General features: G+C 38.2%; 1 protein-coding gene and 2 long non-coding RNA genes across 6 annotated transcripts in view; all 3 read left to right on the top strand.

Annotated features, from left to right (window-relative positions):
- tspan4a (tetraspanin 4a) overlaps positions 1–27,993 on the top strand; it is a 287,620-nt gene that overhangs the window by 198,503 nt on the left and 61,124 nt on the right. For 2 of the 3 annotated variants that reach the window (XM_011487843.4, XM_004066855.5), the window contains one exon: positions 9,543–9,617. The exons of the other annotated variant lie outside the window; for it this stretch is intronic. In XM_011487843.4, the coding sequence (XP_011486145.1) occupies positions 9,543–9,617 (75 nt within the window). The remainder of the gene's footprint in view (positions 1–9,542; positions 9,618–27,993) is intronic. 3 annotated transcript variants of the gene reach the window in all.
- LOC144990928 (uncharacterized) lies at positions 781–7,031 on the top strand. Of its 2 annotated transcripts, none has more exons than XR_013654802.1 (7): positions 781–907; positions 1,907–1,986; positions 2,290–2,366; positions 2,707–2,818; positions 6,139–6,166; positions 6,303–6,402; positions 6,827–7,031. It is a non-coding gene; the product is annotated as an uncharacterized LOC144990928 (long non-coding RNA). The 2 variants fall into 2 exon arrangements; XR_013654801.1 differs by having other exon boundaries at positions 6,283–6,402.
- LOC111947001 (uncharacterized) lies at positions 19,399–22,515 on the top strand. The gene is made up of 5 exons (XR_013654800.1): positions 19,399–19,521; positions 20,938–21,115; positions 21,206–21,353; positions 21,514–21,623; positions 21,942–22,515. It is a non-coding gene; the product is annotated as an uncharacterized LOC111947001 (long non-coding RNA).

Raw genomic sequence — 27,993 nt, 5'->3', positions numbered from 1 at the left:
TCGCGCCAGACAAGGACTGGTCTAATGAAAAAAAAAAAAAGTATGATTAGAGATTTGTCTGCGAGCCACATGTGACCATCAAAAGAGCCATATATGGCTCGCGAGCCATAGGTTCCCGACCCCTGCATTAAGGGCTCCTTTCACTGCTTGGTCCATTTAGTTCAAACGAGGATTCTTTTGCGCCTCCAGAAGAGTATAGTTTAAAATCATTTTGCATAGGATCTAAATAGTCAGTTTATTGATCACAAAATGCAATTATCAAATGCTCTCTTCTATGGAGTTAATTCAGTCTCAATAATCAGAAATGCACACAATCTGTTTTACAAATGCACACGCTCCGATTCACAAATGTCATTTTATGCAAACGTGAAAAATAAATTCGGAAATACACACCCTGTGTTTCACAAACACACAGATTGTGTTTCACACATGCACACTAAATGTTTTACAAATGCACAATAAGTGTTTCTCACAAATGTGCACACTGTTTTTCACAAAAACATTTTAGAAATTCACAATAAATGTATCAGAAATGCACAGTAAGTGCTTCACAAACATGATTTTTAGGTACACATGTGATGTGAACTCACAGATCATTCGAATTGCAGAATGTGCATTCAAAATCCCGTTCTCGTTTGTGAATCTCCCCGTGTGTGTGAGAGATTTTTCTACGGTGAATATTGAGACTCATCTGACGGAGCGGGTCGACTAATCTCACCATTGGCTAGTGAATCTGTCAATCAAACTCATCGGCAAAGCAGGCGGGTTCGCTTTTAGCCAATCGAATGGCCCCGTACACTCCTGACTTTCAAAGTGACGAGGGAGGGAGCTGTTCAGCACAGCAGTTGGGAGGACGCGGGCGGCAAACATGGCGGAGAGGTCTTCTGAACGGGATCAGTCTCAGCCCGTAAGTAATGCATTTGATCATTCCCTCGTCGTACGTCCTGTAATGTTATTGAATACTAAGTTGAAGCGTTCTCCTTTGCCAAGTGACATGTGTGAATGCTTTATGAACACTGCAGCCGAGTCGTTTGCAGAGTACCCCCACCGCTAATTAGCTTAGCTTTGCTTTGCTTAGCCTTTGCAAGTTGTGTCTGTGTGAGTGTGAGTGAAGTTCAAGCCGGGTGTCGGTTCAAGCTAGCGTCTATAGCCAATGATCTGTAGGTTCTTAACATGATTCATAAGGAACTAAGGGGAAAACATGCCGGATTTACAGCAGCAAAGAAAGTTTAATAAAAAGTATTGATTTGGAGACGGCGATTTGTTTAAACACTGATGCTATGCTATGCTAACTAGCTAGTTGTTCCCTGTGCTGCCTTTATGTAAACGCGATCCGGGTTAAAGTTAGACACAGCATTTTCACAACCCAGACTTTAAGACGGGGTGGACTGTGCAACAAAGTTAATTCATATGACATTCATGAAAACGGCATTTTTTAATTATTATAACAGACATGAATCCACTGTTGAATGAAAGAAGCCTCATTAAGTTTCTAACGTTAGAACCCGTATTCATTGTGATGACCAGCCCTGTGAGATTGTGTCAGAGTGACAGCCACTAAAATCCCCGTATCTTTACTTCCAATGACGTAATGACAAGAATCCCAAACATTGTGTTTTTAGGCTGTTTTGTAGTCGATAAGTAGTCACAGAAAGGGTGGATGGGAGAAATCAGCTGTCAACAGTGATTAGAGTAGAAGTTACTGTAAATATTACACACAGGCTTCCTGTGATCAGTGTCTTGTCTCTGATTTTTTTTTAAAGGTGTTCTTTACTACAAGCTCAAGTTATCATAGCAAGAGTGTTTTAAAAAAATTCCCCTTTCATATATTTGAAAATTATGTAATTTAAGATCAGACAGCTAAATGATCTAATCCATGTTTGTTGTGTTTTTATTTATTCTCTAGGAATTACTGAATGTGACAGCGTGACAATCTTTTGTTCCTCGTGCCATCAGGCAATACAACTCTGGCAGGGCATCTTACAAGTAATTTCTTTTAATTTTACCCACTGATTTTCCAATTATTTATCTTTTTTTATCAATCTTTTTATTTTGTGATATTTCTATTTGTAATGCATGTGTGTTTATGTGTTTTTTTAAGATGGCCATTTTTAAAAAATTTCCTCAGGGATTATTAAATACCCTTCTATTCTATTCTATTTCACATTTTATCATCCTATTGTATTACTGTTTTACCTGTCAATTGGGAATTTAGCATTTTTGCCCCTGTAAATATCTGACAGTTGAAAGTATTTGTACTTGTATTCCATGTATCCTGTACCTGAGAAGATAGCAGACAACAACTGTGCAGACACCCACTTGGCCTTCTTCAGTGACGCTGTGAACGTTTATGGCTTTCCTCTGAGGTATTCATGTCATTCATAAAGAAATCTTTTATTCACATATCAGGCAGTATAAGTACTTGGTTATTTGTACAAAAATAAAATAACTTTTTTTAGACTCCTCTGAAAACAAAGGCAACTCTAAAACTTTCCCCTCATGAATAACATTTTACCCCCCCCCTCAGTCTCTCGCCTCAATTTTTCCCCCAGTGATACATGTAACCCACTCCTGCAAATTTTTTAACCTAGAAATTCTACTTATTGGCAACATGCATAAGAACATTACATTTTAAACTGATGTGTACCGTATTGGCGATGCATTTGTAATTATGTGTTTGAGACATGATTTTCATGTTATTGTCAGGGTGAGAGGAGATCACGGAGGAGAAAATGTGGGCATAGCCGAGTTAATGCTCACAGTACGTACAACTGACACAAACGGCTTCACTGTGGGAAAAGTGTACACACAATCAACGGTGAGTTGAACCTAGTTTTAGAAGCTTTAATATATACACAGGGCTCCAGACTGCGTCCATTTGGTCGCATTTTGCGACCAAAATTTGAGAGTGTGCGACTGAATTTTACACCCAGTCGCACATCTGCTACCAGTAAATTTGCCTCCTCCACCCTCCGTATTTTTTATACATTAAACATGAAAGGAGCACGTCAATGATCGATGAAATGAGAGATGAAATCATCAATGAGACGCGAGCACGCACGCAGGCAGACACACACACTCGCGCGAATACTCATGAGACTGGAGCACACGCGAGCGCACACTCGCGTTTCATTGAGTGATGCCTGAGGCGGCCAATGCGTCTGAGAAGAATAGGGAAAGTCACTGCAAGTGGCTAAAATATGTGGAGGGGCGGGGCCTAGAGATAATCGAGCGCGCGTAAACATCCGTGGGAAGGAAACGGAGACAAATATCATCACAACCTGATATGTGCGTCTGAGCTATGAGCAAGCGAACTATTGATTCGTTCTTCCGACCTGCAGCTAGTGTACCAGTGACAGAGTGTACAGCAGGGGTCTCAAACTCGCATGAAATCGAAACTGCAGCGAGACTGAAAGAGACCAGGAATTAGGAGTTGTCCTTAACATTCAATTTCGTTTCAATATGCCTCTCCCCCTAAGTATGATCTGTGATATTACATCTTTTATAATTATTTTAATGTTTTGTAATGGATGTAGCCTTTTTTTAATCAGTTGGTATTTTAAATTATTTTAATTGATCAGTGAACTACAAAAAACCCATCAGGACGCATGTCCCATAATGCATTGTTTTGTAGTCTGTAGGGCAGCTTTTAGTCAGTTCAATACTAAATTTCCAGCTGCGTTCGCTCTGATTGGTGTCTTGCTCTCACCCCTTTCTCGTGATATTTTTGTTTTGATTGACAGGTGATGTTGGAGCAAAAACAAAAATATATGTCACACACCAGGGGCCTGTTTCAGAAAGGAGGTTAAGTGTAAACTCTGAGTGCGTTAACCCTGGAATCAGGGAAACCCTGGGTTTTCCGTTTCAGAATGGGAGGTTTGTTAAACCAGAGAAAGCAGAGTAAGTCAAACCCGTTTCTGAAAGAGAGGTAACTTATACTCGGAGTCAGTATCCATGGTTACTTGTGCTGTGAACCTAACCTGGTCGGGAGCAGGTTTTATCCTCTAAACTCAAGGTTTCTGCCGGTCCCCTCCCCTTTTTAAAGACGAAGCGGTATTTTTTGCTTTAACCTTCATTGCCCAAATTTCCGTCACACAGAGCCAAGTGACAAGAATGGCTTGTCCTTTTTTGGAGGACCCAATAGACGAGGAGGCTGCATTAATTCGTAGAGAATTACATTTACGTCGTGCGAGGATTTTGAGAAGACTCAATTTTTTGTCATTTCCCCATACGTTTTTGTTTGAGCGTTACCGTTTTTCGTTGCAGTCAATTACATATACAATGAAAACAACATTAGGTATTGCTATGTAGATGTTTCATATGTCAAATATTGTCAACAAAGCCTACATCCATCACATGCTCAAATTTGACCTAATGTTTTTATACTTCATTTTTAGCTGCTGCCATGTTCTTTTAATTCCTGCAGGATTGCATCTACATGAAAATGAAATCAGGGACATTGAATTAGATTAATGTAACAATTCCTTTTTGGAAACACAATTTGCTAGTAGTACTGCTTACTTTCTTAATCCCATATAGACCTATACCACTTGATCAATACAAGGGTAGTGTTGCAGTGTGTGTGTGCTGAGCGGGGTGCGATTGCAGGTGCAGATGGGGGGGGGGTGAGCACGGAGCGAAGGTGTGTGCGTGGTATATATTGTGTGTTCGGAGGACGGAGCACTTAGTTAAATAAAGAGAAGGTGTCATTCCCAGAATAACTGTTTTGGAGTCATTCTTAATCCGCTCTGGAGGTTGAGGGTTTCGAACGGGAAGTGAACCCCGAAGGAGAATTCCCTTCGGCCCTGAAAGAAATCTCCCCTGCGCTTCTGACCACGGTCGGAAAGACGAGAGAAAAGAAAGGAGAAGTCTTCGCGCAGCGAAAGGTTCAACAGTAGACAAAAGTTCACTTTTAAAAACACAATTGCATGTATTAATATTAAACTGACCGTTTGCAAGAGGGGAAGGTTAACAAAAAAGTCCTCTAAACATTACCGACGTTAAATGCATTTTCCCCCCCAGATTGGTTCTGTACACTATGCAGCATTTCATGCATTTACACCAGGAATAACACTTCAAAAGTACACCTAAATATCACCATTTTTTATTTCACACCTTACGCTATTTAAAAAGTTATTACAGCCAATATTTTATAACAATGATTTAAATGCAAACTTACGCATTAACTTGAGCAGCTACGTTTTCCCACGCTAACTGTCTCTGTTTTGCAGATGCAGCGGTGTTGCTTTTCTTCTGGAATATGCGCTCATATTCACTGTAACTCTGCAGCAGCACGTCAAGTTCAGCTGGCGAAAAATACGCAGACCTCTTTTTTTCACGGTTGCCATGGTGACTCGTGATATCTGCGCTCCATTGATAATGGCTTCTTATAGTCGCGGTGCGCACGCTAAACTCTGAATCAGTCCACTCAGAGTTGATTGACCTAACTCCGATCAGCTTCTCTGAAACAGAAAACTCAGAGTTGTTAATCTCTCGATTGACCAACTCAGAGTTCAAGTTCAACCTCAGAGTTGGTTGAACCTCCTTTCTGAAACAGGCCCCAGGTGATCTGTGCAGTGTTGCGTCCATCTGGGTGATCTCAAACACGCTTATTGTGCATCTTGGCTGAACCTATTTGGTGTCACCAACATGAATTTCCATCCTCTAATATTTACATACATTTAAGTATTGTTTGAAACTGTGAAATTACGAAAGGTTACTACGGTAATCACTTGTTACTAAAAACTTTTTTTATTCTAAATGTATGGTATTTTTTTTACTATTTTTACTTAGTTGTACTGTCGTGACAGCGATGCTGCTGTCAGTTTACCTTCATGTTGCATCTTCAAAAGTGCAGAATAAAATATGACACTGAATTAGAAACAGCACATTGTAATTTCTGCATCTATTATTAAAGTATTTATTTGTAATACAGTGGAAATTAGTAGATTTGGTTAGAATGTTGATTTACGGTATGCGCCCCTAAATTTTCTGGTTGTGCCCCTAAAATTTTCAGTTAGGGGCCACTATGCTCCCAGTGAAAAAAGTTAGTCTGGAGCCCTGATACATAAAAGTGAATGATGTATTAAAAATAAATCTGACAATATAATATTTCTTTTTGCTTTTTTCCAAATATAGGATTGAGCTCCTCTGGTGTGATGTCTTCGTGAGTGTTACTGGTTTATATTACAACATCCTGCACTCTCCTGAGGACCAAGACTTTCTCAATATCAGTCACATCACATATTCTGCTGCCATTACATTTTTCTACCACGCATTCAGGCCAGTTTGGATGTCTTTAGTGACGCGTGGGACAGCCATCCAATCAGGACGGAGCAAAGCATGACACCAAATCAGCTGTGGCAGTTGGGCTTGACCCAGAACCCTGTTTCTGATCCCCGGGTAAATGCTTTATTTAATCTCACTGTACTGGACAACTGATTTGTGTGCAGTTTGACTAAAGTGGAAAGTATCAAGAAGAGTATCATGAAATCATAATGACTACAGTGAATATTCATCGAAAATGAATGAAAAGGATTATTGTTGTGTGGTGCAAACAATTTCCCTAAATTGTTTGTTTGTAGGAAGAATAGCACATCTGCAAGTTCAAAATGCATCACAATGCATGGCATTATGAGCCATCAGCTGTACTAATCTCACTACTTTGTTAAAAGTCACTTATTTGCAAATTCTAAACAGTTATGGAGATATGAGGTCTGCCTGCCAGCAACAATATAAGTTATTATTAGTCGGTCACTGTTCCTACATAATCTAAAACACAAAAAAAACAGTGCTGTTCATAAACAGTATCTTTTTTTTTTGTCAGGGTATGCTGGTTCCAGAGATTGAATGGGAGGAGAGTGGATCCATGACTGAACCTCATCCTGGGATCAATGTCCTGGTATGGGACAGTCCTCTTTTGGGTCCACAAATGTTGGAACTGCAAGACGACATCAATCCATTGTGGAATTCAGACCGTTTGGGAGTGGACCTACATCTTTACTGTCCAGTGTGTTTAGAACTTAATTTAGGTGACATAATTACATACAGAAGAAGAGAGACTGAGCGGGGCAAGACAGAGTTCAAATCAATACTGCTGTATTGTTCAAGGGACTTCATTGTATGTAAGGAAGTTCTGAAAATTAGTTCCAGTTTAAATAAAATTCAAATCAGTAGAGATCCCACATTTGCTTAAATTTTGATGTTTTAATCTGTCCATGTTTTCACTGAATTTTACTCTGCAATAAAGGGTGAATGTTTGCACTTTGTTGTTCTATGACCATCTTTTGTTGTGTAGTATTTAACCAGCTATAAAACCCAGAGAGATGAGGATCTTTTTTGCAAGGGTGACCTGGCCAAGAGGTGTATATGTATATGGTTACAATATAAAATCAATGACATTTGAGTTATTAAAAAAATAAAATTAAGGTCAAGCAAAGTGACCTCGGGCTGAGCAGGGGAGGTGTGTTGGGTATCTGTGATTGACAGTGAGATGAACTTGAGGTAATGTAGTCCCACTGCGTGGTACGGAGCAAAGTGATGCCAGTTTCTCCACAAAACCTGTGGAAGTTGAAGATTTTTCTCCTCCACCTTCATATGATCAAAACCGTGTCTGAGTGTTGAAATGACGCTAGCATGAAAGCTAAGAGAATAACGTACAAACAATCCCGAGTGAAACGTTCATTTTAAATCTCATGACCAGTACAGAGTTCGATGGATTCAATGTCAACTGCATTCAACCAATGTTGCCTTGCTTCCAGGTCCACTGAAAAGTTGCACAAGCCAGTAATTTTTGACAACCGAAGGCAATAAACCGACAAGCCATGCTAAGGCTAACACGCTAACGACCGACTGGTACAGAATCAAATATGGGCGGGGCTTTTGCCACCCGCAGAAAGCGTAGAGAAAGTGTAAGGGGCCATACGATTGGCTAAAAGCGAACCTGCCTGCTTTCCCGATGAGTTTGATTGACAGATTCACTAGCCAATGGTGAGATTAGTCGACCCGCTCCGTCAGATGAATCTCAATATTCACCGTAGAAAAATCTCTCACACACACGGGGAGATTCACAAATGAGAACGGGATTTTGAATGCACAGTCTGCAGTTCGAATGATCTGTAAGTTCACATCACATGTGTACCTAAAAATCATGTTTGTGAAGCACCTACTGTGTATTTCTGATACATTTATTGTGAATTTCTAAAATGTTTTTTGTGAAACACAGTGTGCACATTTGTGAGAAACACTTATTGTGCATTTGTAAAACATTTAGTGTGCATTTGTGAAACACAATCTGTGTGTTTGTGAAACACAGGGTGTGTATTTCCGAATTTATTTTTCACGTTTGCATAAAATGACATTTGTGAATCGGAGCGTGTGCATTTGTAAAACAGGTTGTGTGCATTTCTGATTATTGAGACTGAATTAACTCCATACTCTTCATAGGTCCCACGCCAATCATCTTTTGATCTTTTTTAAAAGCGTTCCCAGCGGTCTCTTCTTTATGAAAAGACCAATGGGGCAGTAGATTATTAACATTCACTTCTGAGATGTGGGCGGGACTGTCGGAGCTAAGTAAGCTTACTCTCACTTCCCGTCATCCATTTATTTGCACGCTCCCCCATTAGCTTACATCCCCTCACGTGCCCAACCTATACATTGCTGGTGCCACAATAATAAGGAGCAATATTGGAGCTATCCAGACGTACAGTTCAGACCCAGATTCCAGCTCAGACGAGGAAAACAAAGACGTGCATGGATCTATTTGTCTGTAAGTGGATGCATTAGAATGGAGCGGAGCAGGGAGCTTGTGGCTTGCAGTTGTAGCTTCTACATCACAGCTACAACCTTTTTCAAACTCAATTTTTTTCATCTGCTCCTGATTCACAATAATTTGAATAAAGATATACTAGGAAATGTAATTTTGTGCACAATTTGTGATCCATCTTCAGAAAAATACCACAAGAACAAAAAACACCCAATGTTTTCATCGCAGTGTTTCTTTCAGAAATCTGTTGCAAAGCAGAATACAAGTTGCCTGACTTGTTTTAGAATATCTCTCCATCTGTATTAACAACACAATCTATTGGATTCAGAGCTAATTTGATCAAACTTAAGAAAGCAGGAGCTTCATTTGAAAATATTTTTCCTCTCTTTGGTTCAGTCTCCTCTCTCTTTGTGAAAGCTGGAGCTTCGTCTTCACACGATAACTGATGGATGAGCTCATAACTGTTTTAAGCACTCAAATGGGCCCACAGGAAGAAGATGTATTACCCAACAAGCTACTCACCTTCGGCACTGGAGAAGATACGGGTGGAGAGGATGAGGGGGAAAGTGGGAACTGATGAAGAATAAAATGTTGCCACCTTAATAAACGGAGACAACCGTCTTCCTTCCTGGATCTCTCTCTCTCTCTATGCTCTTCTGACCTTTAGTTTTTTTTTTCTTATGCCAAAGCAATTGATAGCCCACTGACAGATCATGGTTATCCGCTTGCAATGTTTCCCCACTGTACTAATAATTGTTATCCTCTTTCCCCGCAGTTTTTCATCCTCCTCTTGCTCATTTTCTTCCTGGAAATTCTGTGCATCATGCTTTTCTTCATCTACCAAGATGAGGTAAGAAGCCTTGATTTATGTTGCGATCCCTACCTGCACACCAGAGACAAATTGCAGTAGAAGAGCCTTTCCAGTTGATGCCCTTCATAGGGCATGGTGATTGATAATGTTGCAGATTGAATGTGGCACGCTAAATGATGAGTTTCAGTTACAAAGATTTGTTGAAGACCATCTGAGCAGCACTGAGTCTGTCAGCTGAGACAAAGCCTTTAATGAAAGGACTTGAGAAATGTTTTACGCATAATTTGGGTGTGAGGAAACTCTGCTCTTAAAAGGGATTTCTGCTGGGTGAATATTTATTAATCCCAATTTATGGCACAACTACTGCATAAAAACACATTACAAAAAAATAAAGAAATAAATACTGCATGCGTGCCTTATTCACAATTGGCTGATATTAATTCGTGACGAAACACAACTATCGCATTTACCGCACAGAAGCCTTAATATTAAAAAAAATACTTATAATCTGGAGTGTTTGAAATATTTATTCATTCTGGTTGTGTTTACTGTTATCAAAGTGATTTTCAGAGGTGCACAACACTATCAAAGTGTTTGGGCAGTATTATTGTGAAAATGCTAACGCAGCGAGCGTGTTGCAATGCCTGACTGTGTTGACATGATGAGATTTGTTTTAGTGGTATCAGTCTGTTTTTCTACGTGTTACAGAACATTCATTGCCTTGGGGATGTGACACACATTCAAGAACACACTAAAAGTGCTTTCTTGGATGTGCATCGAGCTTGTGGTGTTCACACTGTACAGGAAGGGTGGGGCTTCTACTGTGGTCTTTGTGTAAAATGTCAGAATGGGGCAAATCTCGGGAATCTTGTTCCGAGCTTTCCCTTTTACAGCTCTACATTGGCAGTTATGAATTTCTCCTCCATGATCAATTTTTACACATTTTGCAATTTAAAAAGGGTGGCATCCATAAATCAGAGTCAGTGATTGGTAAAAGCGCGTCCTGGTTTAACTTGCAACGTGCACTCAGTGTGTAAAGCCCCATTTTGGCTGAAGAAACCTTCATAGCCATGCATGAAAGTCAGAGTTATAGGACCTATATCATGCAAAATGTTCATTCCTCACAACAACAACAAAAACAAAGTTGTATCGTAATCCATTCATGCATTTCTAGGTATTCCTCTAAAAACCTGTTCTTTGAGCACCAGCCCTTCCCAATCCATGAAAATGAGTGGCTTCTAACATTGTGACGTCACAAAGTGAGGAACCGCCCCTTCCAGGAAGAGTCTTCGCTCCCAGCCCCCCACTTTCTCTGCGGAGCTAGCGCTGATCAGCTAAAGCGATTTCCTCTAATATGCACTACATTCACATCCTATTTGTAAAATTCGGATGTTGTTTGTCTTCATGGAAGAAACGCAGACACGCTACCGAGGTCGACTGTAGGTTGACGTCAAATGGGCGGACAAGGAGAGAAAGGCAGAGCCTCAGAGATCGAGTCTGGGTTGGAAACTAAACTGCGAAAATAGCTCACATTTCATAAAGAATTTTTTCTTTAATGCAGGGTTTTTCAAACTTTTTTGAGCCAAGGCACACTTTATCCTTGACAAAAGTCCAGCTTTCAAAATTTCAAAGAGGAGAAACTCTATAGTCTGTATTGATGTACAGTCACTCCGCAATGTTTTTTCTAAAAGTTGTAATAAAAGTTAAGTTAGTTTTCAGTAATAATTTTCAACTAAATTATTTGACATTTTACCCTGATAGTTGTTTTACCCTTCAGTTTATTAACATGGAATTGTTACGAACGGGGAATGAGGGAAGCACCCAAGCGCAGAGAGGAGGAGGAGGCTGAAGGTTTCAGGAAACAGGCGCTTTAATAACAAGAGTCCAAAACAAAACTGAACCACTGCATCAGGCAGGCAAACTCGAAACTCGAAATCTTAAGCACACTGGAAACAGGGGACCTAAAACAGGACTTAAATAGATACCAGACGAGACACCAGTGGAAACAATGAGGCCAGATGGGGACCAAAAGTAAAACTCGAAACAACAACATAACAGGAAGACTTTCAAAATAAAACAGGAAACAAACTCAAAACATGACAGAACAAAAAGAGAACCAAAACACAAAGGCAAAGGAACTGAAACCGAAACAGCAATTTTATGGAACCTCACAAAGAAACCAAATATATTCTTTCTAAATTGTGATTTATTTTTTTTAACATTTTTTTTCAATGTTGGTGCAAAGGCAACTGTAATTTTTAAACAATTATATGACCACAATATGTTTGATACATTTTACACAAAAAAATGAAAATTACATTTATGTTTTCTGTAGCTACACAAAAAGTGAGCATGTTGAAGTTTTATTCGTTTTTTCTCTTGTCCTAATCAAAGATGAAGTCTTTGAAAACTTTAACACAAATGTTTTATTTCTTTTTAGATGATTAAATTGTTTCAATGTAGTTTAATTGTGTCTGTTGGCCCCTTCACCTTTATCCTGTTTCATAAATGCTATTATTACTTCTTCCTAAATTTAACATAATCTTCATCAGTCTATCTTTGCTTATTCTTTGGTTTAGTAAAAACCTTTCAGTGCTGCAAATGTGGTCAAATATGAAAGGTGAAGGAAAAAAACGTCTCATTAATCAAAGTGTCTCCCATTGTGGTAAATGGATGCTGTTGGGCCTTTTACAAGTATTATTTTTCTGTGGGTGACCTATTAAATAATTCATCAACACAAATATTTTGGGTGTCAAACGTGATATTAGTATCATTTATAAAGTATATTGAAGTTTCTGTTCTCATATGGGGAAGTCTGTTTTGGTCTCCACACAATTTTTCTCCTTTTGTTCCCATTTTTTGTGTTTGGATTTGCTCCATATTTTAGTCACAGCTGACTGGGGACACATAACATGTTTTGCCACACTCCGTAATGAATATCCCTCTTGAGGGGTTTTTATAAGTGACTGCTCTTTTGTTGGTCGCATGTTTCCTCTAGAAGCTGCTGTTGCTGCAGCACATTCTTAAAATCTGCAGAAATGAGCATTTAACAGAGCATTTACAAACATTTTTCAGCTTACTTTAGAAAAACAAACCAAGTAGAAACCATTTTTCACCATTATTAACCTTATTCTCACTGAGAACACAATGAAATGGGATTTGTTTTGCAGTTAATTTATAAAAACTATGGATATAAAGCTGACAGAAATTGATGATGTGTGTTTTAACGATGCTGCGATTAATGGAAGAAACAATAGGAGCTTTAACAACAGCCTTTTGAAGCCATTAAGCTCAGCTGACGTCTGTGCAGCTGTGCAACCATATGACACATCCACCAACAGAAAAAGATGATGCTACAAGGCTTCATGGTTGGAGAGATTTTACAGATATAAAAAATATCTTTATCTGAGAAACTGGCACAAATCTTTAGATGTGTGAAATGATCAAGCGTTTACCCAGTTTTGGTTGTTACGAACTGCTAATAATTGCTAATTAGACATCAGCCTTTAGAAAAACATGATTCTCAGTAAAAAAAAAATCCACCAGATTTTTCATTTTAATATTAAAGAGTATTGCGGCCAATTGGGAAAAAAAGGGTGTTCGTAGTTCGAAGGATGGATTTGATCCCCGCAACCCCAGTCAACTGTTGTCGTGTCCTTGGGCAAGACACCTCACCCTTCTTGCCTCCAGCATTGGTCCACTGGTGTGTGAATGTGTATGAATGTCCGCGGTGATGGTCAGAGGGGCCGCAGTCGTGACCTGGCAGCCACGCCTCTGTCAGTCTGCCCCAGGGCAGCTGTGGCTACATCAGTAACTTATCATCACCAAGTATGAATGAGGAGTAAATGAATAACGGACCACACCACACCACCAGTTCTTCCTACTGATCTGATTCACAGAGGAAAACGTTGGGGAAGTATTAAATGTCGACCAGTGGAAATTCTTTAATTTCGTTCTTGAGTAAATGTTGGGCACAAAGCAGCGACTTCAGTGGGTGACCTGGACGCTCACGTTGTGGGTGTGGTCATTGTTGTGGCTCGCAGTTGGATTTTTGAAATATGAATTCTGATAAATTTTTTGTTTTTAGAGATAAATTTGTCAATCTTTCAATATTTTCTATTTTTTGGGGATATTTTTTTTGTTTTGTTTATGATATGATTCCTTTTAATTTTAAGACCATTTAAAAATATTTTTCAATATAAACATTTGGTTTAATAAAATTATTTGGAACGATTTTTGAGATTTTCTTTTTTGAGATCTGTATTTTTTTAACTTTCTATATAATTTTTTCTGTTCTTGTGTCCTGTTTCACCTTTATTTTTATCCTAAATATAATTATTTGTATGGCTGAAAGCAATAGAAACCTAAATCTGTTGCATAGGTTCATTATGATTAGTGTTTGCTTTTTTCATGTGAGAGTTTTATTGATTTGATGCCAACAAAGCTTTTCATATCACTGTAAGTATCATTGAATAACTTCTGCGTGTGAAAACAGAAAAAGAGCTGCTTTGCTAAAACACTCTCTTGAGATCTGGTAAAATAACAGTTAGCTCTCGTTGTTTGCATTTGGAAGTGTCACCCACTTAGTTCTGAACTTCCATCTCTGCTGGACCTTCATCCAATCAGCTCAGCTCTTAATGAATGCCATCTTTTAACAACACCTGACTTTTTCCTCTTAGTGTCATTGTGTCTTGATATTCCTTGTGACCCATTTATCAGGCTCTAAATAATTCTACTTCTACCCAGGAGATGATTAGGGCCCAGACAGACCATCAAATTAGAGATGGTGCGGGTGTTCCGATGTACTGAGCTGGAGCTGAGACTCCCATCAGGAGACGGTGCAGCTCAGAACAGAGGTCGTTCAGAAAAAAGGTCCATCCTGAAAAGGTAACAGTTGATCAAAAGATCTTCATCAGATGGTTTCCTGAACCACGACTCCCATGATTAAAGTGTGGCTGTTTTAAAGGCTCTTGTTAAGGGGTTGAAATTAATAACGCAGTAATAGGAGATGGATGTTCAAATCCAGAGAAAACACAATTAAACCTCGGGTCAATCTATGCCTTTTTGACTCTTTAGTTTGGACAGAAGGAAGCAGTGACACTTGTAATTTAAGTTACTTTGTGCTGTTGGTACATACAAATAATTGTTGGGACATGAAGAGCCACAAAAGTGCCCAAGTCTGGGTTTCCCTGTGCCGGTCCCTAGCCCGGCTAGAATACAGGGTTGTGTCAGGAAGGGCATCGATGTGGCCGCTCCTGTCAAGAACCCAAAAACCCGCTGAACCTGCACGGGCCAACTACCGTACGGGTGCGTGCATTGACTGAAAATGAGAACTGGACTAAGTGAATCCTCCCTACTCGCGTTCCAAATTGGAAGTACTATTCCCAAATCGCTGAAATCCCATGGACTCCTATTGAGAAATAAACTTTCTTGTAGAGCAAGTTATTCAAATTATAAACTGGCCAATCAGATGCCTCTATAAAAGTAGGGGGTGTCATATTGAACGCTTAAAACGTTTGACAGATTCTACCGAGTCCTCTTTCAGTTGGTAGGGATGTGGACTTCTAACACTCTTGATTGAGGAGAGTGGTATCCATAGAAATGTTCACTTAGATCAATCACTGCTTAAGGCCATCTCACACAGCCACCATGTACATTTTATGCACAGATGAAAATTTGTCAAAAATTAATATACATGAAAAAAGTGAGAAAAGTTGTGGTCCTTATGTGAAATTTGTACAGAAGTATTACGAATGAACCATGTCAAAACTATTGAAGATGTTTGAATAAACCACGCTAAGATATTTGAATCAATGTAAAACATGAACGTGCGTAAGTATTGCGATATTTATATGCATTTTATTAGTGATTTGTGTGTCAATTATGTAATTTTAACATGGTATGTGCGTCGTATACGTGATATAAGAGTTATTCATAGGTGGTACATGCGTAAAAAGTCTGTTAGACATACGTGGAACGGTCGTGGAAAGCCACAAATTAGCATGTGCATCTCATAAAAATCACACAATTGTGCAAGATTTATGTAATAATTTGCATGAAATATGTCATTCTCAACCCCCCCCAAAGGCCTAAAAACGGTATACACGTAAAGACCGGTCGTCCAAAACCCTTGTTGCATTACGTTTATCACACATGTATCACAAAAGACCAGACTTTTATACAAAATGTGCAAAATGTACGTAGTGGCTGGGTGACACGGCCTTTAGTGAGGATGTCTGGTTTCAACATGTCGATGTCTGCATTGAGAATAAATGGTGACTGAATTGACTTCAGTTGGTTGGAATTTGAAAAAGCCGTTTTCTATGGGTGATGTCACAGTCACTCGGCCAAGTTATGCATTCAATGGATAAATGTGACTAAGACTTTCATTCAATTCAGTTTTATTTATATATCCCAACTTTACATACAGTTGTACCAACAGGCTTCGCTAATTGTACAAAACATAAAAATAGTCAGAAAATACAATAGCTGATTGCTAAACTAAGCTAAACAGACTAAGCAAAACTGGGCATCCCTGCCTTAGACCATCCTTCTCAGTAAGGAAAAACTCCTAAAAAAACAGATTCCAGGAATAAAAAAAAGAAGAAACCTCAGGGGTGTCCACATGAAGGAGGGATCCTCTCCCAAGACAGACAGGCAATGTACCAGAACTCATAGAGAAGAATTAACTTATCTAACTCTACAACTACATGTTTGCCTAGTCCAGCAGATGAGCTTCATCCAGATGGAGCTGGGGGACAGCTGGGGGCGCTAGACAGGCAGGAGGCAACGTCCACGGCCAGATACAGGAGCACGGACGGGCCAACTGGAATCTGGAATCCCTCCCGCTCCCATGGAGAACTAAATGATAAGTAAATGATCAGGAATAGAGGAGAGGAGAGGAGAAGTAGATGAGAATAGAGGACAGAACCCCAGTGCACCATACTTTCCCCAGCTTTAACTTCTAGCAGCCTACTAACAACTAGTTCTTGTTTTTTTTAATGTAATTCTAACATGTTAATAGTAAGTTGTATGCACTGTGGTACACATATAGCGGATGGTGATATTTATGACAGTAAGCTACATTTTTAAATTGTTTTATAAAATATTGGTATATTTTACTTTAAAAGCCATTTTAACCTTGGAAATTCTGCGGAGGACACGTATAGTCTTGAAAATGGACAAAACATTGGATGTGTTTTCTTCAATCAATGACGCTAAAAAGCTCCGTACAAAAAAGCAAGTTAACTTGATTTAATCAAAAACTGTTCAATGGACTGTGTAGGTAATAGACTTAAGCATCATTAGTGAGGCTATTCTCGCCTTCCCTGAACTTCAAACGCAAATGTTGTGAAGTTGTTTCTGACTATTAGGGCTGTTTATTTAGGCTTGTGTAATTTTGGGCCAAACTGTAGTTTAACTCTTTCAGTTTCTCTCAAAAAACACCAGGAGGGTATTTATATATTATTGTAGGATCACAACCATTTCATCACACAGACTTTCAAATTTAGATACAAGCAGAGGACTGGTTTTTTGAAACAAGACATTCTTTTTGTAGATTACTGGGAGTTTATCTATTCATGTGGTTTCCAGAGGACTACTTTATCTGTGTTATCAGTACCTGCTGTTTTCCCTCTCCTCCATCACCATGGTAACATCCCAGAAGCAGTCCTCCAGCACACAACCAAATGCCCTACCTCTTTGCAGATGCCATAACTTAGAGTGAGTGCAGCCGTAGGTGCATGTTAATGAACTCCATCCCATGCTTCATGGATGGTCACGCTCAGGCGCCTGCTTTATTACACTTTCTTTAGATCGGAAAATGGGGCTGAGGACCGCAGCGGGTAGCTGATCCCAGCAGCTCACAGATCTTCCATAAACATAAAACGCTCACCGTTTGTTTCACTTTGTTGGTTCCTAAGGATGATGAAAACGTCCTGTGAGGTTAAGTTTATGGGGACCATTGTGGCTTGAAATGTCACAGAGAGTTAAAGAAGTGGGTATGTGGTGAGGTCATTCAGAATTGATGTATTGGTATTTTATTCTATCTTAAAAGGCTTTATTGCCTTCTGCTCTTTATTGTTTTACTAGCTCAAAAGGAAATCGTGTGATAGAACTGAACAAGAAGACTAACACTCTACAATAAATGTTTTTTATATATATTCTAGACACTAATATCAGTGCTTACTGATTCAGAAGATACAGTTTTGCATATTTAGGATAGACATTTATCAAGATAAAATTGAGTTGCTTTCATTGTTGAAGTAAAAGCATAGCTGATTTTTTTTTTATAAATAATTTGGTTCTGCTTTAAGTGTACCAGAATTTGCTTCCCCCTATAATCCAGAACACATTTTCAGTCTGAACACAACCAAGCGAACTCTGGTCCACGACCGGGAACCGCTCTCAGACCCATCTTTGGAGGTGGTCTCAGTTTGTTTCCTATCGGACTGAGCTTCGGTTCGCTCTGAGATTCCTCAGTCTGAATACAATCCGTTCTCGGAGCGGAGAAACTGGACCAAATGGCTACTGTAGCCGGTGATCACGTGATCTAAACAGATTAGGAATGTAGGAACCGGGAAGTCGAGGACAAATGTAAAGCAATGATTGCCACTGCAAAAATGAAGTTTCTAACCTAGAATTATAATCTTAAATTTAGTCCAATAATCATTTAAAACTTGTTTTAAGAATAATTTACTATGCAAGAGAAGAATTCATTAGATTATTAATCTTGTTACAAGATTATTAGTCTTTTATTTCTTACTTAGTTTTATAAAGGCTAAAATTAGTCATTTTACATGTACAACAAGATAAATTACTCGCAGAGGCTTGAATTTTTATTTTGTGACCACTTTTAGCTGTAAAGACTTGTTTCAAGACCTAGTAACATGTGGACTTGAACACTGCAACAGCAACAAAGCGGTTAAGAAAAGTAATATTGCTATACCTGTTCTGTAACCCTTGTGCTATCCTAGGCACTTTAACATTAGGAGTTGGGTCATCTAGACCCACTAGACAGTGCTCTGAACCTTTTTTCTTCAATGATTTTTGATCTTCACTGGTGTCCATGGATTACATGAAATCTTTCCACCTTTGTCATGGTAGGGAGAACATGTCAATGGAAGGGGGGGGGGGGGGGGGTCATCTAAGATAGATAGAAAAAGGGATAACCCTTGTGCAAATCAGTAACAGAACACAACTGTCACAAAACCTTCCAATCTTTCCTGTAATGTGTTCCAAATTAATTATTTCTGAGACAAGGCCCAACTCCTTCTCATGTAAAAATATATGGGATGCTCTGTGCTGATATCATTTTGACAGCATTCAAAAAGCTGATTATGGTTGACAAGTGATTAACAGACATTTCTGAAGTTTAGTTTAGATGACCATTGTTTAAAAAATGGGCTTTGACTCAAACATAATACACATATGTCTAAACAACCAAGATAAATAATTTTAACAGGGAGATGCAAAGGCAGTGTTGCTTAGGAATTACAGTTTTCTAAGGAAACAATGGCTTAAATCGTTTCAGATGCTGTTCAATCAGATTTGTAAGTCTTTATACGCTCTGCATTGGTAAAACGGGTGCAAAAACAATCTGGACTATCTCAAAGTCTGAAATAACATGAACATACGGTACTCCTTTTCCTCCTGCGGTCAATATCAGCTAAGAAGGGAATGGGGGGACGGGAGGGTTTCATAAATAACACAAAATTTATTTTCCCTAGTATTACCATACAACAATAATAGAGGTGAGTTTTAAAGTAGTGTGTATAATATCTTCTAATTACATCATACAACTTTGTGGACAAAGGTACATGTTTTGCGGTAACCCTCTCACCCCCACCCCCCTCAAGTCATTTGGTTGCGCCTGTCCTGACGGTTGGAAAGAGAGGGAAAAGCAGCAGCCACTTTGAACCAGACCCTTCTGATAGCCAGTTCGGTAAGTTTTTCTGAGACTATTTTTATTTTATTAAATATTATTACTTCACTCAATGTGAACAAACATTGTTCCCCGAAGCCTAATGACAGCTAGGTATCCAAGCTAGTCGTCAAGTGTGACGAGGCAGCCAGTAGCAGAGCGGCATTCCGTCTCTTCTAGGCATGTTCGTATGACCTAGCTTAGCCACCAGAATTTCTTCCATTTAGAGGAACGCGGGGCTGCAGTATTTTCTCCGTTTTATGAATGAGCGTCACTAGATCGGTGCGTACTATACATGCAGGCTAATATTTTTTGTTGTAGTTATCTTCACCTCCCGGAAATTTAATCAGTAATCAAAAGCGAGCAGGTGCTGTTCTAGGCACGCGCGCTGAGCAGCGCTTCCGGCGGAACTCTTTCTGCCAAACACAGCGGGCGTGACTCCCCCCGTTTGCAAGGCTCCGTCCAAGAAGTGAATGCTGGGACATGAGGTCATGTGACTGGTTTTGAGTAAACTGATCGGCTGCAACCAATGTCTACAAACATAAAGGAGCAACCGTAGCTTAATGAAATACTATTGGATTGTGGTATAAAATAATAAATAAATAAAACAGCAGTTTTATTATTGTTTTATTTATTTATTAAAATCAATAATGACTTTTAAAAGTACTTCAAAGTATTTTTACACATAGAGCCACATGATAGTTCAAACCCAGGAAACGAGTCTGGAATCTCTCTTATTTATTAACTTGAAAAGTTAAAATGTAAAAGGAAAATAGTGTAAATAGGATATCTGTTTCCAAAGGTTTTTTTGGTCAGCTAAATGGATCATTTTATAAACATTATATATGCCATGAAGAAGATTTCAGTGTTTACTCTGCCTCACAGCATCTGTTTAGCTTAATTGAACTGTACAATCTTTTTGGTTATATTCGTAATTACTTATTATTTGTTGATAATGAAGTAAAAATGGATTTGATATCAACCTTAATTCATGTAGTTCTCTGACTAGCTTTGCAATGATACCTCCCTTACTTGGATTAGACAAGTTATGAGAAGGTTATGACACTAAGAACTCGTATCTTTGATTCAGATCGCCAATATGTTGTTTTGCTGTTTCCTTCAGGAATAAAATTATGCCCTCTATGTGATCACTTAAAATGCTTTACCTTTTCTTATTTTTTTGACCTACCTTAATTATCCTTATACCATTGGATATTGATATTGTGACATTGATATTGTTGATATTGAGACATTACAGCTATTGTTGTTTACATTTACATTGTAAACAAGCTTTTATATACAGCAGTGTAAGATGCTTTCTCATTTATGTTGCTCTAATAAATAATGGAAGTATAACAGTTCATGTCGGCTTAAACCCATTGTATAATTCAGAATATGTCTGATATCTTCACTGATTTTTATTTTTCATTTTGGCAGAAACGGATAGCCTCGATAGATGTATAGAGAACCAAAACCAAACCAAGATGCTGTCTGCCAGATCCTTGACCTCGGATTTCAGTCAAGAAAAGCCTTCATTGAAAGTGATGTCCTAAAAGAAGATGATAGACCTACAAAGATTCTGGAGGCATATCCATGTTTCAAGGAGCTTCATCATGTAAGCAATTTACTTGTGTTTTTGATTGGTTGTTCCCCCCACCGCCCATCTTTACAAAGGAGGCATTTTTGTATGTTACTTGTGTTTTAGGTGATGGAGGAGCTGCGGTGGATCCAGGATATGGGAAACGGCAAATTCAGATGTCAAGTACAGGACAGATGGGAAGACTTCTGCTCACTAGTGCAGTTTTACAGAGTTTGGAAAAAAGTGTTGAAGCCTCCCATGAACTTAAGTGGAGGTAACTCATTTTATTGTCTTTTTTTGCATAATGTTTTCAGAGGTGTTGGTCAGAATTGCGTTGTTATTATGCAAACTGATATTCAATTTAATGTAAACTCAACATTAAGCTGAAAATGAAGTTAATAACTGAGTTATTCTATTATATTGTTCTATTTTAGTTGAACACAACGTTGCACTCTTCAGAGCACTCCCAACGCTTTTCCCATCTCCAACTTCACCCCTTAAGAAACTGGCACATGCTAGTGAAGCATTGCTGCATGTTCTAGAGGTGAGTTTTTGTTCCCATTTGAAACTTTGATTTTGTGCTTGATTTTTGTTTGTCTCTGATGGTCTGTAATAACTGTGGGTAGAGACTGGAAGGAATAATGGGAGGATCCCAGCATTTATTTCTGTTTTTTTTTCTGCCACTAGATATGCAAAATGGTGTTAATGACACCTAAAAAGCCTAAATACAAGCATCTACAAAAAATATATTAATTTTCAAAATGGTAAATACGACCCTAGTGATGTTTCATTATTACTAACAAAACATTTTTAGTAAAAGTTACAACATAAACTGTTTTACCCTAATTATTTTTATCTTTAGCCAACAGATGATCCTGCCAAATACCTGGAGAAGAGATCTTTCTCCAGCCCGGTGTTGCTCTTTGATGGGTCTTGCTGTCTCGTGGCAAGTGGAGAAACTCCCATCACCACCTTTGCCAAAGAAGATCTTGGCCATAGGTTGTTTTATCTGTTGGCTTACCACTACACCTTCCATCTTACCCATCCCAAGTTTGTGGCAACCCTACTTTGTCAGTCAGACAGAAATATTGAAGGACAATATTCACGAGCGGGACACCACAAGTTCATAAAAAAAGTTTTGGCAGAGTGAAACGTTTTTACTGAGTGGTAGAGCTCTCACGGTGAGAAATGAATGCCTTGTTTGGTGATGTTAACCAGAGACACTCTTTTTCTTATTTCTCTTAACCTCAGATTATTTACTAGTATGGCCTGCATCAGCGTTCATTAAGATTTAGCTGTAAACCTATGTTAAATTTTATGTTGAAATGCTTCAAGCAGTTCTTTGTATTTGTAGAAGCAGAAGTATTCTATGTTAACAGTGTATTCAAAGCAATTTTGAAAAAAGCAATATAAATAAATATTGTTAAGTATACTAATCCTGTATGCTTGTATTTTTCTTGTCTTGGTTTGAGCTACAAAAGCTAGTAATTACACAATACTAGCTTTAATTCAGCTAGCAATAAGTCTTAATTCTAGTATAATAACTCTTGAATTAAAAGCATATCTTCTTACGGTTATCTAGTTTTAGGGTCTTTTTACTCAAAGTGAGTAATAAACAACTGTCAAAGAAGAATTTATAAACTAGTTTTGAGACTTTTTTACCTAAAAAATAGTGCTTGAAATGAGTATTTTACTACTAATTTTGAGTTGTTTCTCTCTTTCTAAAAGCCAAGATATTTTTTCTTATTTTAAGATATCTTATCAAGTGAAATTATCTTACCCCACTGGCAGATAATTTCACTTGTTTTAAGACAATATAATCTAAAAATAAGTCTAAATTTCTTGTATTTAGACAGTCAATTTTTGCAGTGTGTCATTTTATCTGACAGAAAAAAAGCGTTTAATAGTTAATTTGTCAGAACGCTTATTTTTGACACAGCTGAAACTGCTTCTTACATGCTTTTCTGTGTCTCGATAAGCCGCACTAAACACGACGCTGCAGTGACATCACCCGAAAAGCTACCTTTTAGTTACTTAACAGATTTCTCTTAAAAGCATCGCCATAATGCCACAACGATGAGACACAGCAACTCATTGAAATGTGACCGGATGAATGCAGGCTCATTAAAATAACTTTTAAGGTGACACACATTGCTTCTCATACCGTTTTCTTGAAAATCTACATGTCATGCACACGGCATGTCTCCTTGTCAGTCACCGTCTTGCAGCAAGCCTCCACCGTACCAGAGTAACAAGTAAAAAGAGTTATTCCTAACATTCAAAACTGGTAATTGACGTAAAGTTTAAATAAGTTAGAAGCGATAAGAATTGTCTGTCTTGCTCTTGTTGTTTTGACCCGCACTCAGACCAATGACTGAAGAGATCTTTAGTCATGTGGTTTTGTTTACAAGCTTTGGTCCGGAACAGAATGCTCTGCTTGATGCCTGTTTGAATACAGACCGACCTCAAGGTTAAGGACTCAATCCAGACCAAATTAAATAGACTCTGTCCGGAACAACAGATTTTTCCAGTCTGAACCCTTAATTACTACTTATTCTTCATCAGCTAGTCAGATTTACTACTTTTCTGTGAGCAGAAATACATTTTTTATACATTTAGAAGAGCTTAGAGATGCAGTAGAAAAGCATGCTCTTTAAGACTGTGAGACTGATTCCATACTTGAGTCATGACAAAGAAACAAAGAACGAGTGCTGGTTGTAAATAAACGTTAAGGTGCGTAAAGCCATAGACAAGCTTTCAACATTTATCCGCACAGAAATTTATTCAAATGTAATGTAAAACAATTGTGCAACCTTTTTTTTCAGGAATAAATAGCCCTTCAAATGACTTATGAGTCTTATATGTAGTATATAAAAACATTGGAACCTGTCCACCACTTACTATAGCTTGGAATCCATCCCTAATGAACATTTTCTGAAGATCAAGATAACTTACTGTAGGTCAATTTGCTTCTCCCACCTGTCTGTCTGTCTGTCTGTCTGTCGTTCATCAACCCATAAATTCCAATAGATGCAGTTCCTCAAATGACCTCTAGAAGCTGGTTGCAAAGGGGTTCCCATAAGTTTCATGAAGTTAAATTTGAGACATTTAAGACCATTTTAAATCCACGCATATTAAGAATTTAAGACTCAATTTATTTCAATTTTATTCATTTTTTTCCCATTTTATTAATTTATTCCCATGGCATGATCAAAAGTGCACCTTTGTATATTGTTTGTTGTCTGCATACTTCTTTTTTTCTTTCTTTAAATTGGCGGTAGGCATTTAGAGTACTGGTAACTAGTGATTGTGGATTGTGATTTACATTATTTGATCAAAATAATTGTGGTTGGAAAAACATTTTCGACCAAAAATGTGAAACGGAGTAGTTTCAAACAGCTCAATTTTTAAGGCTTTGTTACGTCTGTGGCCACCCCCACCCCCACCTCACCCCTCTCCAGCTGGCAGCAGCAGAGCTTTTGATAGACATTGTTAGGGGCTTTGGTCCTTGTAATTTGGGTTTGGTGGTTTTTGTATACTTTTGAGTTTTTCATTGTAAATAAATTCCCAGCTTACTTTCAGCCTGGGTCTCGTGAGAGTTTTTTGAGTCGTTGGTGAATTCCGTTTTTCCTTTTTACCTTTATGTTACACCCATTTACAAACCCCTAGCCAGAGGTGTAACAGGCTTAGACATCAAAATTGAACACTTTTTAAATGCTTTTTAAAGTATTATTTCCAAATTTATTAATTCAATGCTTTTAAGACTTTTTAAGACCCTGCGGGGACCCTGGAAGCAATTTCCTGTTGACTGCTATGCTAAAAGTCCAACTTCACTACCATGTTTTACAATCAACTTAGCATTAGTTGTTTTATTATTTCTTGTCACTTGTATGAGTAGGTGTTTTAATTCAGAGCTCAAATTCATGGTCCAGAGGTTATCTGGGAACGTCACTCAAATAGGTCCTTGACAAACAATGTCTGTAAACTTCAAGGTCGCTTACGTGTTTAACAGTTTTTTGCAGATTGTTGTGCCAAGGTCACTTGTCTGTATTTGAACTTCAGATGCTGCTGCTTCTTTGCAAACCATGGGAAGGTATGCTTAACAGAACATGGACAAAGAATACCTTATTTCTGACAAAAAAAAACGGAGTGTGTTAGCAAGTGCAAATTATGCAAATTCTTAACAATGAAATGACAAGCATTGAAAAAAGAACAAAAAATCAAGAGTACACTTACCAGTTCTGGGAGTGGAGTCTAAATATCTGAATGAAGATAAAATAAGGGTGTATTCCGACGTGAAAAGTCAGTTGGTGAAGACAGAGTCCCCTTAAATTGATCTGGATCGTGTCTTGAACCATATGTTTGGTCTGTATTCAAAGCTGGTTTAAAGAAGACTTTCATGTTCCAAACCATAGCTTGTGTATCTCTTTAGTCATTGGCCAGAAACTAGAAGGAGAAATCATGGAAATTTATATTTCACTGACCAATTTTGAACGTCTGTATTAACGGCAGGTACAACCCTTTTTACTTTGGTACAGCAGAAACATGCTGCAAGGCGGTTACTGAGGAGGTGACGGCTATGGAGGTACGTTGATTCGTGTGTATGACATATAGATTGTCGGGCAAACAGTGTGAAGCAATGTGGATCCCTTTAAAAGTTGTTTTAATGAGCCTGTATTCATGCGACTGCATTTCAATGAGTTGCTGTGTCTCATCGTCCTGGTTGCTTCATTTCTATTCTGTTTACATCGTCATAATGCCCTCCTATGGTGGCCATTTGGGTGCGGTTGTTCCGCTCACAACACAAAATCTATTCAGACTGAGAAATCTCAGAGCGGCCTTGAGCTCAGTCCGATTGAAAGCAAACCAAGACCATCTCGAAAGAGGGCTCTGAGAGTGGTTCCTGGTTCCCGATTCTTTGTGGGGGAAAAACTGGTTTCACTTTAAGCAAATGGAATATGTACAGTCTGAATACACGTATTTATTTAAATGTTCAACTTTCCTTTTTGGCATTTTAACAACCTTTGTTCTTTGCAAACCCAACACACGTAAACAGTCTAAAGACATGTACACACAATCAAAAACATCCACTTTTATAACTGCAATACTAAAGTCGTCGTAAATTCTCAGAACATAATACTTTTATTAAAGGCGGTAAACAGGGAGCAACAGTGCAAGTTTAATTTTTCCAATGTTTACTCATTAGGGAAGGCTGATTTTTTTTCCCATTTTATTAAAATTAACAACAGATTTTTAATTGGAGCTAAATTTGCGTATGTTTAGTGCTAACAATCTAGCTGGAAATTGGAATATTTCTTTTATAGCTCATCCTTTTTGGTATTTACAAAAAATGAGCTCTCATCAAGATATTATTTAGACATTTGCTGCAATACATTCTCTTAGTAACTAGTTTTTCATCTGCTTCTTCTCTCTGCAATCATTTATAGAACAATGCAGGAAGTTGTGCCATTATTTAAGTTCTCCTAAGCATTGGTATAGTTTAGTTTGATAACGGTAGGGAACAAATGTCCTTTAAAGAAATCAAATGCACTTACAATTCAGAACTTAAATATCTCTGGTTGTTAAAGCAACTGCTTTAATTATATGCTGCGCATTATTCCCACTCAACTTAATGGTAATTTACCACCAGATAAGAGGTGTACACAGCAGCAAAGGCTTTAATTGTGCACAATACCAGAATAGAAAGTAGCAGAAAGACCTTTGTCTTCCTGCACAGATGCAGCAAAATCAACAAGAAGAAAATTGACTCTGCTGTTAATGCCCGTATTCTTTGGGGAAGACTAGTTACATAGGTTCACACAGGTTTGATCTTACTACTTCCAGATGAAAATTTGATTTCATGTCACACTATTTAAGTTTTAGAAATGTTCATGTATGTTTACCCAGACAAAAAACATCAGAATTGACTGTTACATCTGTTTTGCCTTTACCTACGGGCTAAATGTGGGTTTTTGAACCTGCTTAGTTTATGAGGCAAAATATTTTAAACTAGTGATAAGCCTTTGAGAACATGGGAATAGTGATTTTAAGAGTATAGTATTTTTAGACCCAAAGCTCCAAGCTCACCAGGCAAGAATGTAGGTTCTTAGACATGTATTTGGCCCATGGTGTTAACATTAAACAAGCAGAGGGGGGCTTCTTCTTTTGTTTTTGTGTACTAGCGCATGTCCGCCACCTGCAGTAGGAAGAGGCTTTGTGTGAAATGTCAAAGCGGTGTAAATTTCGTGAATCTTGCTTCAGGCTTTTTCTTTCGCAGCTTTATTCTGATACGTGAAAGACTTGTGTTATTGTGTCATAGAATTCCAACCGGGCACACACCATTGTTATTCATTTTTTCTTTATGATCAATATTCTGGTATTGTGTTAATTTAAAGGGGACATGAAACGTACGTCACTACTAAATCTAAGTCTCTGATTGGTTAAAAGTGTGACCTGGTTGAACTGGCTGTGTGCTTTAGCTACATATGAACGCAAGAGTTTTGAACACGGAAGGCCTAAAATGTGTCTTTATGGGCATTTACATGGAGCTTCCATTGAAAGTGTTCATTTGAAGACACGTTTCTGAGGGTGGTGAAAACGTAGATTCAAATATGAACTAAACTCAGAACAGTAATCTGATGGAAATTTCAGAAAAAAAAGATAAAAGCACAAGACCTAAAGTCTACCGAGAACTTGTCAAATTTGGCACATTTGGTCTGAACAATATTTTACTCAACTTTCTACATTTCTTTCTGTCTGTAGTTTTGATTGGTTAAAGGCACAAAAGAAATCTTGATCATGAGTTTGAAATGAAATTTAAATATAAAAAGTTGTTTTTATTATCAGCATGTGCTTTTGTTTCAAACAAAGTGATGTGCATTTTATCCCTTTACCGTGAAGAACATGCTGCTTCT

The sequence above is a fragment of the Oryzias latipes genome, chromosome 3 (genome assembly GCF_053564925.1).
Source record: "Oryzias latipes strain Hd-rR chromosome 3, Olatipes_Hd-rR_3.1".
Taxonomy (NCBI): domain Eukaryota; kingdom Metazoa; phylum Chordata; class Actinopteri; order Beloniformes; family Adrianichthyidae; genus Oryzias; species Oryzias latipes.
Note: the sequence above shows the minus strand (reverse complement) of the source record. Positions and strands in the feature narration are given on the sequence as shown.